Below are 13514 nucleotides of genomic sequence, written 5' to 3' on the forward strand. Positions count from 1 at the left end.
TTGTATTATATTTATATGTATATAAGATGCCTTTTTGATTGCTTTCCTGGTTGTTTCACAAATACACTGGCATACACGTGTAATAACACCTGTTATGATATGATATAAATATAAGAAATTATTTTTAAAAAGTATAGTGCAAGAGTATTTATATTTCCTTGTAAATAATAATATACGATATAAAATGACCTCATTATTATATTTTTTGTATAAAATAGACATCTATTAATTATTATTATTGTCATTGATTCATATTATTGGCATACTCATTAATGCAAGTGTTTGTATTGTATGGGAATCGATTCCTTGACCATCACAAGGTGGGGTATAGGTATATTGATACGAGTATATACATGTTATAGAAATTACAAAACATGTACATTTACTAAAAAAAAATCATCGTATCTAGTAAAACTTTGAGCATTCCCTTCAAATGCACCCCATTCAACAAGGACAGAACATGGAGGGTTAACCGATGTCACGCGGCTCTTCTATACAACGCAACCCGTCGCTACTCGTGAGCTCCTATGGGAACAACACACAAATTACCCAAAACTAATTGTCTAATGTGTTCATACCATTTAACTAAACAGATTGTACGTGTCGAGCGGCTTTTTATGTTAGTATTCGACATGCGTCGAATTTGTGTAGGTAATCTTATTCTTAAAAATTCTTCAATCTGAGATAGTACATATATATGTATATTTTAATATTAAATATTCAAAGTATAAATTATAGATATTTGGTTCAATTAAATAATCTTAAATTTCTTCACGATTTGAATAAAAATAAATTTGGTCTCGTGATCATGTGATTTATATGAAGGGAAATAAAATTGTATCTTTTATAATTCGAGTTATTTTTTTATGGTGATGTGAACAGAAAATTTAAATAAATAAATGATTTTCAATTGGTATAAATTTATCGGTATTTGTATTACTGTGTGTAATATATATATATATATATATATATATATATATATATATATATATATATATATATATATATATATATATATATATATATATATGAAATTTTGCTCGTCACTCGAAAACAGGTAGACTGATTTGGTTACTTTTTAAAATATTCACAACATTAGGCTAGATTCTGAGGTGTTATTGTGTTGAAACGCCTGATTCTTTTTTGTTAGCCAAGAAAGCGTCAAAAATAAGTTGATTCATGTTCTCTGTTCGTTCGTTGGTTATTCGTTATAAAAGTCATACAAATTAGTTTCCGTCTTTAATTTGATTATTTCCAAAATTACATCATAATAAATCCTAAACATATTGCTCTAAACTTGTATAATAAGTATAATAATTTGATAGTTTCGCGAAATTACTGTTTTATGAATCATTATAAATTTATAATATTTTAGATATAAATCTATTATAAATTTAGTTTATATTGGTTCTAAGCATCAAGATTTTGATTTGATCTGAAATTGAAATTCTAATTTCAGAGATAAGTTTAGAGAAATGACGTATCAGAATCGACATCATTAGTAGGGTCAGCTAGTAAATAAATAATAATAAATAAAGTAATAAAGATAATAAATCAGAGCCTGTGATTTAATAAAAACTTTATTATAACAACTAATTGTCTCTCTTTCTATTTGACTTCTCGGGCATCTTGACCTCTTCTATAGTGTTCAGTTCTTGTACACTTGACTTGAGGTCCACGTACTTGTACCCGAATGCCATCACAGTGAAAATGAGCATATCGATCATCATCAGCCCCGCAAATAGGAAGAATTCCTTCCACTGTAACAATTCAGTAAATATAGGTATTATTACAATTTTATATTATTATGTTAGTATACCTACTATAATGTCTAAGTTTACCAATAAGTCAGTATACCAGAATAACAAAATTATCAGTTACTAGCGTCTCGTCCCGGCTTCGCACGCCTTTTTTTTTAATAAAATACAGCCTATGATACTCGTTGATAATGTAGCTTTCTATAGGTGAAATAATTAAAAAAAATCAGTTTATCCATTCATCATCACCATATCAGCCTTTAGCTGTCCACTACTGAACATAAGCCTCCCCCTTTGGAGGGTATTGCTAGTAGTCGCCACGTTTGGCAGGCGTATTGGCTTTGCAAATGTTTTAAGAGGAGCGCTGCTGCTCATCTCTCGCCCTCCCTTAGTCGCCTCTTACGACACCCACGGGAAAAGAATGGGTGGTCTGTTCTATGCTGGGACCACACGGCAGTTTATCCATTATAAACAAAAAATCTAGTTTTTACTTTTTATAATATTGGTTTAGATTGTTGTCCCCCGACATATTTGAGAATTTTCATATTTTTTTGGTATAATCAGAAATTCAGGAAAAATAACAATTAAATGTTACTTATATTAAAGGTGAAGTATATCTAAACATTCTTTAAGAATTATTTACGTTTTTTATGTAAAAAAAAATTCCACCAGTTCCATGAAAAATATAAAAAATTTGTTTAATATTGATAATAAAAATAAATCTATCTGGACATCTAAAAAGAATGAGAAAAGATGCTATTTAATCTCATAGCAAATCACTATATCTACGATACTATAATACTTATGATAATTAACTCACCTGGGCATCCAAAAAGTTTCCTTCTACAATGAGAACAACAATAAGATTTCCAAACGCCACCGTCAGTAACCAGACTGACTGCAATACTGATTTCATGCTAACAGGGGCTTGGGTGAAGGAGAATTCCAAGCCAGTGACAGAAAACATCACCTCGCCCATAGTCATTATAACGTACTGTGGCACCAACCATAATATGTGGACTGTGCTTGCTGGGGTTATCATCACTGGATTTGCTATCTAAAAAAAATGTCTACATTACTATTATAGTCTGTTTCAAAGAAACGAATAATTGACCTAACCATAAGATGGAGGGGGGAAGGGATTGTTAATAATGGAGAATAAGGACCAATGAGGCTAGGCTAGCAATATACCCAACCAGGATAATCTTACCTATAATCACTCACTAGTGCCCCGCTATACCGATTGCGCAGGCTTGAGGTTACCATTCCATCATCACACATTAAAAAAACATAAGACAGTCCACTAGTTGTCACGCTTGGCAGATGAGTTAGCAACCGCAGTTAGGCTTTAATGATGTTTTAAGACGTACGCTGCTGTCCATCCTTTGACCATTAAATTCCCTTAATCACCTCTTATGACACCCATAGGAAAGGAAGGGTTGACTTATTTTATGCCAGGACCATACAAAATCTATTATTATCAAGTTGTGCAGGCGGTCTGGTGAAAAGTTTTATTTTGAATTTTCTATCTCTTGTATTGGTGTATAACGCTTTGTTTTCATTGTATGCTTTTTGAGACATACTCCAAATGAATAATTTATTTATTTAAAATTTAATGCACAGTAAATTTCTATATACATTTAGCAGACTTAACACCGGACGGTGTTCTCTACCAGTCAACTATTGGACAAACCGAGAAATAAGTAGGCTGTAAAATAATAACATAGATAACAATCTATTGCATTCTTACTTCATTACTAATTAAACACTACTTTATTACAAGATAAAACTTTCTATAATTTGATTATAGAGATACATTTCACATGGTTAGCATAGTAGATAGATAGATAACATAGAAAACAATCAGTGACCGATAATTCAGAATCTCCACGACTTGAATTATTTATTATGTTTATACATAGATTTGACCTGCGACTTCTTCCGCATAATTGGATTAAAATGTGCTAATTTATCGAGGTAATTAATAGCTCATGTCCTTCTTCATCCAAAATCGTATACGAGTATGTGTAACAAATTTCACAAATATTGGTTGGACCGATAAAGCGATAAGTCTTAATAAACAGAAACATTAAATTTGAGCATTGATAATATTAGTAAATATGTCCCATATTCATGAAAACTTACGTAAATTCCATTACTATCTTGATATACGTTGATAGTATAAACTGCGCCAGACTGAAAGTTGAAATCTTTTAAAACTGTTTCGCCGTCTATTATAACATCACTTTTTCCTTTTTGAATAGTTTTTTGATCCATGTTACTACTATTTTGACTAAGTTTTGTTCTATTTTGTGTATCAGTAATATTTATCTGCACAACACCATTAATGTTTGATAAAAATCTGGAACGCAAAAACAAATTTTAATTACAACGGATTTGATTCGAAGGTGTATAAAGAAAAGTTAACTTTATGATATCATTAATTAAGGTTTTGTTCAGAATTACAAAGTTTTTAATAAAAAGGGTATCAAAACATTTGACAGTTGACTGAAATTTAATCACATGTGAGTTATTGTTGATAAACCATATTCCTCAGTTGTTCAGTAGTCGAAAAGAATACGAGTCATGTATTTGAAATATTCTTTTAAAATTATTAGTTTTTTTATCTTCATATTACAAACAATGCGAATACATTCCTACAAGATAGAAGTTAAAGTAAGCCAAGGAAAGATAATAGGCACAAGACAGGCAACTGTTTTTGAAGGAAAACTTTACTATGCATTTTATGGCATCCCATATGCCCAGACTCCTATTGGAAAACTTAGATTTAAAAACCCAAAACCTCTTAAGAAATGGAAGAAACCTTACGACGCATCGACTGAATATCACGGTGCATGTGCTCAAGCACATATCGTTCATAAACCCGCTTTATATGGATTTGAAAATTGCCTTAATATGAATATCTACTCGCCTCATCTTCCTAATAATTTACATCAAAAATTAAAACCAGTGATTGTTTGGATTCACGGATATGCATTTGCATCTAGTTTTAGTCACGTATATGGAGCTGATTTCCTTATAGACAATGATATTTTATTCATAAGTGTTACGCATAGAATAGGTGTTTTTGGATTTTTGAAAGTAAACGACACTGATATAAATGTTAATATGGGCTTAAAAGATATAGTTTTTGCTTTAAAATGGATCTCTAAGAATATTCACAATTTTGGAGGTGATAAAAATCAAATAACTGTCATGGGCAACGGATCGGCTGCAACTTACCTTTCGTTGCTGTTAATGACTAAATTCAAAACATTATTTTCGAAAATGATTTTACAAAGTGGTGCAATATTTTCACCATCAATATTTCAAGGCGATTATAAGGTACAGCGAGAAAGATTTATGAAGGAATTGAAAAAGATAACCTCAAAAGATGTATTCACAGCTTCTACTAAAGATATCATTAATGCGGCAAAAAAGATTTATAGTAGTAGAGAAATCATGGATTTCCAAAGATCGGTTGTTCCATTTACTCCAATAATTGAAAAGCAATCAAATAAATCTTTGTTAACTAAAAGGCCTATAGAATTTTATAATACTGTTAAGAAATTAAATATTTCTATACTAATTGGCTTTAATAGTCAGGAAAGTATATCAGAAGTAATTCCATTTTTGCATAACCCTCGATATTTGAAAGCCTTTGCTACCTATTTTAAATTTATGGTTCCCTTCTCGGATGGATGCAGTTATAGTTATTCATCAGACATATATAATGAAATAGCTATGAAAATAAAAAACAAATATTTCGAGGATGAAATTTCCGAAAATTCTATTCACAAATTTTTACGATATGCATCCGATCTCCACATTCACCCAGTAATAAAATTCATAAAAACACAGTTGAGAATAAAAGAAGGTAATATGTATGTATATAAATTCAATTACGTAGGTAAATTTAATGCAATGAAGGCCACATCGATATCTCAAACAAATATACATGTAAAAGGTGCGTCCAGCGGTGATGAAATATGTTATATATTGAAGTGTGAACCATATTGGGAAAATTATGTAAAGCTGAATCGCAACTTTTACGACCGAGATAGATTGTTCATAAAGTACATAGCGAGGATGTGGGCGAATTTCGCAAAGACCGGTAAACCTACGCCACTTAGTCAATCAGAAAATGTCACATGGCCACAAATGACTGTGGAAAATGACAAAATGCTCCTTATTAGTAAACAGAGTAAAGTAATTAATACAGTATTAGAAAATAGAATGTTTTTATTTTGGGAAGACTTATATAATAAGTATTTTAAGAATGAATATTGTACACCGAATATTCGTGATGAGTTATAGGTATTAAGGATTATATCGTACCTGACACCAACACCGTCTATTGCTTTGTCATTTTTATCGGTGAAGGCATGTACTCCTTCATGCTTGATAAAGAATGAGTTCGCGGTTTCCTCTTTAAGGTGAAACACGCCACTAAACGTAATATTAGCACATTCGCTATTTACTTGTCCATGCATTGAGTACGGAAGCTCTACGAATTGCTCTGTCTTTATATCTAGATTCTCGTAAGCAGATAAGGGTGTGATGATATATTCGGTGGAATTTACTCCAGTATCATTTAAATTTAGAGTAACATTGCAATTGAAACCATTGTAAACTCTAAGTTGTGCCAAACCAGCTGATACGGGTGTACCGTATGTGGGCTAGAAAGCAAAAATAGCATGATTAGCAATACTGTAAAATTTTTATAAAAATAATTTGTTATCAAAATATCAAATTATATACTTAATAAGTATATAATTAGATATTTACAATATATAATATAGTAAATATAAATATGTTTTTACTTACAAGTAGACTCAATTCTACTATTCCAGAAATAACGAATGCACAAGCTGCCAAAAGTCCACCCCAAATCATTTTGTGAAGAGGTTTCCTTATTAGTTTGCACCAAGTCATGAACGGATAAATTGCCTGAAAACAATAGATATAAATATTTATATTTTAGGTTTTTATTACCATTAAGTATAAATCTACGTTTGCACCTATAAATTGTTTGCAAATTTATAGTGTATATGATTCTGACATTGAATCAAATATAAAGTACTTGTATGATAGTGATCATCATCTTTTATATATATATATATATATTCAATACCATATTACTGTTGTCTTTGAGTTCCATTTAATAATGTATACTTTATTGAATTTGACTATAAAATAAGTTTTTTATTATCAAGTTTTCATCAATATATTTAACAAAGAGATATAAACTTTATTATTTTATTACCTACATATCATCATCATCGTCATCATATCAGCCTTTAACTGTCCACTGCTTCATTACCTACATAGTAAACAATATATAGTAAGTTATTGATGACATGGTAAATATAATTTATTCCTATTTCATAAACAACTTACCACTTCGAACAAGGGAATAAAAATTAAGATGAGCAATGGATTGAGCACTTGCATCTGATCAGCTTTAAGTGTCCAACTGCCGATATCCTGTTTCATACGGTCTGCTTGGAAAGTCCATCTCGAACCCTGCAATTGAAATTATTTCAACAATAAATTTTGATAATAATAATTGTTACAAACTCTTTTGTAGTTTGTGTTTTTTATACTCGTATTTTTCTTTATTCTTTTTGTTGTTCATTTTTTTATCATTAAGATGCTAGTGCAATTTCCCCTTATTGAAAGGCGTTTCATTTTGCCAGCAGTTCACAATAATAATACAACTTCACGTACTACAAAGCGCTATCTAATTTACAAACATAACAGAGTTTGTACTATGAGTAAAAATGACTGATAGGATTTTTTTTAAATACATTCAGTATGTTTGTATTTACAAAAAATATATTTAAGTACGCAAAAAGCACCCAGCCTAATACAAACATACATACTCGTGTACATGTTGTATTGTACTGGGATAGAACCAGTAACGTTGATGTGGCATATCAAACCATTACACCGCCAAGATCAATATTATAAACTTAAACTTATCAATATCTATAGATATCTATAAATAAAATCGATGATCATACTCGTATCATGATCACTCGGACGAAGTTATAGCTAGATTTTATATAAAAAATTCTTTATAAATTTATAAAATACACATTAAATTCATGTAAATAGATTTCTTCTATTTATATTAAAAATAGGTAGTTACAGATTGTAAAACCAAAATATTATTTGTATTCGTGCATTGTACTGTTACAAGTCATAGCGTGGTAGTGGCAGTGACAATTTAATAGGCAATCAAGTATAATGATTAATTTGGCGCCTCCCTACACTATATATACCTACCTAGGTTAGGTAAAACAATTATGTGCACAGTACATGCTCATATAATATACAGTTCTAGGATACTGTTAGTAATTGCAGCGTATATTTACCTAATTAAAACGGGACAATATTTTCACACATTGAAATAGTTACTTTTATTTTTTATATTTATACAAAAAAACAATCTTAACTTTTGTATCAATGTATATGTTTGTGTTTTAGTTTGTATAAAGCTTATTGATTTACATTTTGTGATTATATTTTAAGAATTTTATTAATAATAGCAATGCAAAATTTTGAGTATTACAAGGTAATCGTAGCTCCTTAAGGGGTGAACATATTTTAATGTGGTTTTTTATAGGTATCAGTATCAACTTTATTAGGATTGTTCTCTGCTTTTATTGAACCAAAAACATCTTTGCCTGGCTTTTTTAAGCATATTATCCAGGAGTATATTTTAATGTATCCCAAATAAACCTCTGTAGTTTTTTATTTCTTAATTAGGTTTATATGGTGAAGGTAAATAGAAAAATAGTTCAACTTACCTGTTGATCGAATAAGGCCCAGAAGACTGGTAATGGTATAAAAAGTACAAGGACTCTGAGAAGAGACTTGACGTCTTCGATAAGTCCTGTATCATACTTATCATCCGCATGATCCAACCAGTGTTCGCGTTTTTCTTTACTTTTGAAAGATCTGCAGACAGCATGCTAGAATTATAACAGAATTTTTCTCACGGGTAAGTTCGATAAAGGTATTTTCAAACGGAAAAAAAATTGAAAAACCGGTAAACGTACTCTTTAAATAAAATTCTGATATCATAAAATAAGCATTTTGTACATCGTTAATAATATTGTTAAAAATAAAATAGTAGGGTAAATAAACATTTTTCTAAATGAAATATATATTAAAAATTAACAAAAAAGTTTTGAGTCTCCCATACTGACAGGACCCGGCCAGTTGTCATTTGTCGACTGCATTTCTTTGTAAAAAAAAATTGTCGACTCACATTTCTTTGTAAAAAAAATATAGTTTTTCATTTCCATAAAATAATACTAATAATTTCTATTTAACATATATCTACAATATAACTATATATTGTAGATATAATTTGACTCATCCTATCCCACATAGGTATTTATTCAATTTATCGTTTTTTTTTATACCACTGAGGTGGCAAACAAGCATACGGCCCACCTGATGGTAAGCGGTTACCGTAGCCTATGAACGACTGCAATACCAGAGGTATTACGCGCGCGTTGTTATCGTTATTATGAAATGACACCTTTACTAAGAAAGTTTCTACTAAATGTTACCAAAACTATTATTATTACACACAACAAAATTTAAAGAGAGTAATTATTTTTACCATATTTCCAGGAGAACTCTGATACAATAAATTTAATAAAGACAATATACGGATAAGTGAGACCCTTCTGGGCCTCTATTTAGATAGATAATTGCTTAACTTATAATTACTATTATTTAACAACGTTTACTTACACTTATGCAGGTAGCAACTCGTCCTATAACATTTCCAGCTGGATTCTTGATTGTATATAATCTTTTTCCAGCTAAGAAAATTACTAAAATAAAAAGTAATGTTTTATTTAGTTTCGAATTAATCAGTATGTAAAATTACATGGTAACCGATTTATTACTGATAATTATCTAATTAAGTATAACAGCGTATAACAACGTAGCTAATATTTTTAAGCGATTTTAAAAAGGAGCAAATTCTCAATTCTTCTATGTTTTTTTTTACACAATATCTTCTCTGATTCTGAAGCGATAATATAAGTATTTATTTATACTAATAATATTGAAATTTAATATCTTAAATAATGTGTAACCGTTAGTAAGATGTACCTTAAAACAATTGTCAAAGCAAGCTTCTTCTATTTACAAAAGAAGACTATATTAATATATTTCAACGTAGCTTTAGCTTTTAGGTCTTTTCAGAAAGAGAAATGAATAAAACCAAATAAATAAATAGTATAACTTACGAATAGAAACAACCATAAGTATTCCAGGAACACCAAATGCCAACGAATAGCAATCGTTCTCCCCGAAGCAGTGTATGTCGGCTCTTAATATTGGGGTTATAAATGTTGATATAAGACTACCAGCATTGATAGAGAAGTAAAACAGTGAGAAGAAATAACCCAAATATTTCTCCTGTTCGGGCAATTTGAATTGATCTCCTCCGAACGCAGACACACATGGCTTTATACCACCAGTACCAAATGCGATCAGGAGTAATGCGATAATTGTAAATTCTCTGCAAGAAAGTAGCATTGTTTTATTTCAGTTTAGTTGTATTTTAATTTCTCATTTAATAAATCATTTAAAATATTATTTGTAAAATAAGTTTATTAAAAAGGCCAGAAAGACATTTAAAAAATATTAAGATTCAAAGGTCAGAGGTCTTGGCCAATTGGAGTAGTGCCAAGAACATTGTGTATCCTCGCTGGATTGTCATACAATCCGATAGGGTGATACTTGTTTAAAGAATTTTATTTATTCTTTTTTATTGAAGAATAAATTACATTATACCTTTACACCTATCAATCCTCATGTTAGTGACCTGGTAAGGTTATCAGATAGAATAGATTGCCAAGGTCCTATTTTATTTCACCCACTTATGAAATTCTCTGATAGGAGATATTCGCCAGTTCCAAAGAATTTAACTTATACGATCTAATTGCTTATTTGTATTGGGTACGGAAACCTTGTCTAATATAAGTAGCGGGGAAACCGATTGCTAGTAATGAGGTCTAACTGACCCATTGCTAGCAATACTAAGTCAAATTAGGTCGACCTCTATGCGTTTCCTTCTGGAAACCATCGTGGTTAATTATAGAGGAATTCATTACGATGGACTAACTGACCTGTCTTTTCATTTTCACCTATCATCTCTCACTGGTGCCTCGCCAACGTATACCAATAGTGCAGGCAGGATTACCATTCCATTATTAAAAAAAAAAATACAAGTAAGTAAAGAGTAAGGTGTTGATGCTCATCTCAAAAGTTTATTAATTGCTGTTTATTTCCCTCTTTACTCAATAAACTCTTTTGCAGATACTACAAGTATTTATGAATGTAAATAAATATTTGTATTGTAAATATTTCATGATTCTGTTTTGATGCATTAAATAAATTGTATTATACTTATATTATACTTTATAATAATTATATTATATACTTTTGGAGGATTAGCTTGAATAAAAAAAATATATTATCATATAATGAATGTAGATGTCATTGTTAATTTTGTTTAATATGTAGCTATTGAAATAAAAACATATGCTAAGTAAACTAAGTGTAGACACCTGATTAAATACTTACAATGGTGGCAGATTAACTGGCGGCATAGCTGTGAGTGATATTAATACACTGCCAGACGCGTACACTAATGATAAGTAAACTATAGTCCTGAAAACATGTTCAATTTCTATTAATCAGCCTTTAAAGTATTATGTACTATAGGATTTCGTTTAAAAATCATTTATATCATTAATTTTTTTACTTATTATCGTAGTTTATTATTTCGATTTTTCGTAATTTTAGTTAATACATATATAAGAGAACAAACCTTATATAAACAGTCAGAGACTAAAAATGGCATTGAAATTATACGGTTTCTAGTCAAATATGCCGATGTATTGTTACAAATTTTGTAAAGATATTTTATAAAGATTTTGTAAAAGGCCTAGTATCTTATTACAACAAACATTTAATCCTATACATACCTCGTCCTATGATAGACATTTTAATTATAAATGTTTAAAATAAGTTTTTATTAATTTAAATAAATTTTTATCCAAATAAAATTAAAACCTATTTATTATGGAAACGCTTTCGTTTTTTAAGTTGTATATCTTTGGTTCTTTTTATCGGCCATAAAAACTATTATTTTTTATAATTATAGTTCTAGCTATAGACTTGAACAACGTCATAGGCATAATAAAATACTGCTAAAAGACCCCTACTTTCACATTGAGAATTTCCGTATACCTGTTGATCATTAAAACGTTAAAAGTAATTTTAAAAGTAAAATAAACATTCTCTTTAATGATCTCTTGAATGTGAGTGGACTTTATTGTTTATCGCAATTAACACGAAGTTCAAATTATGAATAACATAGATAGCAATGTGAATTGTGATTTACTTTGATATCTAACAAGCTATATATCAAATTCATAGCTCATAAATAATTATAATTGGTAGGTCAAACAATTAATTAATTATCAAATTATATTATTGACTATTTATTAATGAATAACTGTAAATAATTAATATATAATACAATTAATTGAATCAAAGTATACAAGTATTACTTTATTTATTATTGTCGATGCTGGAGATTGTAGGTACTTAACAGACTTGATTTTATAATTTATCTTTCTAAAAATATTTATTTTATTTTATAATTCTTATAATTTAATATGTAAAAATCCCGTATTACGATGTTTGTTTATACAAATCTCTGAAACCACTTAACCGATTGATATGAAATTTTGTAAAGATACTCGTATATTGTTGGTTCCAGCTTGACAGATAGTATAGATTTTATCCTAATAAAAAAAAGAGCCCAGTAGGTGGCGATAAGAGGCAAAACAATGTTTTCTGGGTATAAAAATAAATACAAATAAACTCACTGACTACTGTGAAAATGCCGTGATAATTTGTTTACGAATGTAAACAAATTATCACGGCATTTTCACAATGTAAACAAATTATCACGGCATTTTCACTAAATATCGTGTACATGTATGTATACATAATATTTATAGAATTAAATACCAAGTTTAATCTATATAAAAAACATGATTTTAGTTTTGTCGATGATGCGATATTCTTTTCCCGCCAAAATACATATCATAAACGCCTACACAACATGTTTCGTGATATTTTTTTTTTTATTTTAGATAAATTTTCAGAGGTATATTGGAATTATAAAAGTGATTACCTGAATCGGCCTAGCCATCCGTCAGCAATCATCGCACCGAGGACTGGGAAGAAGTAGGCGAACATTGTGAACACGTGGTATATGACCGTGGCACCATTATCACTGTAGTGGAGCTTATCACGGAGGTATAGTGAGAGTATTGCTGAAAATTATTAGGTATAATTCAATTATCTAAATATTATAATTAGTTTCCATAGAACTTCACGAAAATGTAAATAAACAATTAATTGTTCCAACCACAAAGCAGTCTGCCAATGTCCAATAATATCGAATCGCACAAACAAAAATCGGGTAATTGATTGAAATTTGATTAGCTTCTTTATGTTCTATTAAAACAGATAATACTACTGCTTCGCCGTGTGGTTCTGGTATAGAATAGTTTATCCCTTCCTTTCCTGTGGGTGTCGTAATAGGTGACTATGGGAGGGCGAGGGATGGGCAGCAGTGTCCCACTTAAAACAACTTCAAAGCCTGTGGTTGCCAATCCGCCTGCCAAGCATGACAACTACTGGTAA

The 13514-nt window shown here is 30.0% G+C and overlaps 2 protein-coding genes across 3 annotated transcripts in view; one reads left to right on the forward strand and one right to left on the reverse strand.

The window, feature by feature from the left end:
* Positions 1–1562: 1562 nt before the first annotated feature.
* Positions 1563–13514, reverse strand: part of LOC113518804 (peptide transporter family 1) — a 42600-nt gene continuing 30648 nt past the window's right edge. For both annotated transcript variants that reach the window (XM_026903803.3, XM_026903811.3), the window contains exons 3-13: positions 13000–13141; positions 11376–11462; positions 10034–10308; positions 9531–9613; positions 8573–8737; positions 7158–7283; positions 6585–6707; positions 6096–6436; positions 3903–4119; positions 2578–2814; positions 1563–1760 (exon numbers count right to left, since the gene is read on the reverse strand). In XM_026903803.3, coding sequence (XP_026759604.1) covers positions 1593–1760; positions 2578–2814; positions 3903–4119; positions 6096–6436; positions 6585–6707; positions 7158–7283; positions 8573–8737; positions 9531–9613; positions 10034–10308; positions 11376–11462; positions 13000–13141 — 1964 coding nt within the window. In that variant the 3' untranslated portion in view covers positions 1563–1592. The remainder of the gene's footprint in view (positions 1761–2577; positions 2815–3902; positions 4120–6095; positions 6437–6584; positions 6708–7157; positions 7284–8572; positions 8738–9530; positions 9614–10033; positions 10309–11375; positions 11463–12999; positions 13142–13514) is intronic.
* On the forward strand, positions 4344–6100 carry LOC128201029 (juvenile hormone esterase-like). The gene has a single exon (XM_052896455.1). The coding sequence runs from the start codon at positions 4344–4346 to the stop codon at positions 6072–6074; it is 1731 nt and encodes a 576-aa protein (XP_052752415.1). The 3' UTR covers positions 6075–6100.

The sequence above is a fragment of the Galleria mellonella genome, unplaced genomic scaffold (assembly GCF_026898425.1).
Source record: "Galleria mellonella isolate WM207_F2 unplaced genomic scaffold, CSIRO_AGI_GalMel_v1 utg33, whole genome shotgun sequence".
Taxonomy (NCBI): Eukaryota; Metazoa; Arthropoda; class Insecta; order Lepidoptera; family Pyralidae; genus Galleria; species Galleria mellonella.

Bases quoted from the DNA above. Each gene is read 5' to 3' on its own strand.
- LOC128201029 (XM_052896455.1), top strand. From the start codon at position 4,344: ATGTATTTGAAATATTCTTTTAAAATTATTAGTTTTTTTATCTTCATA.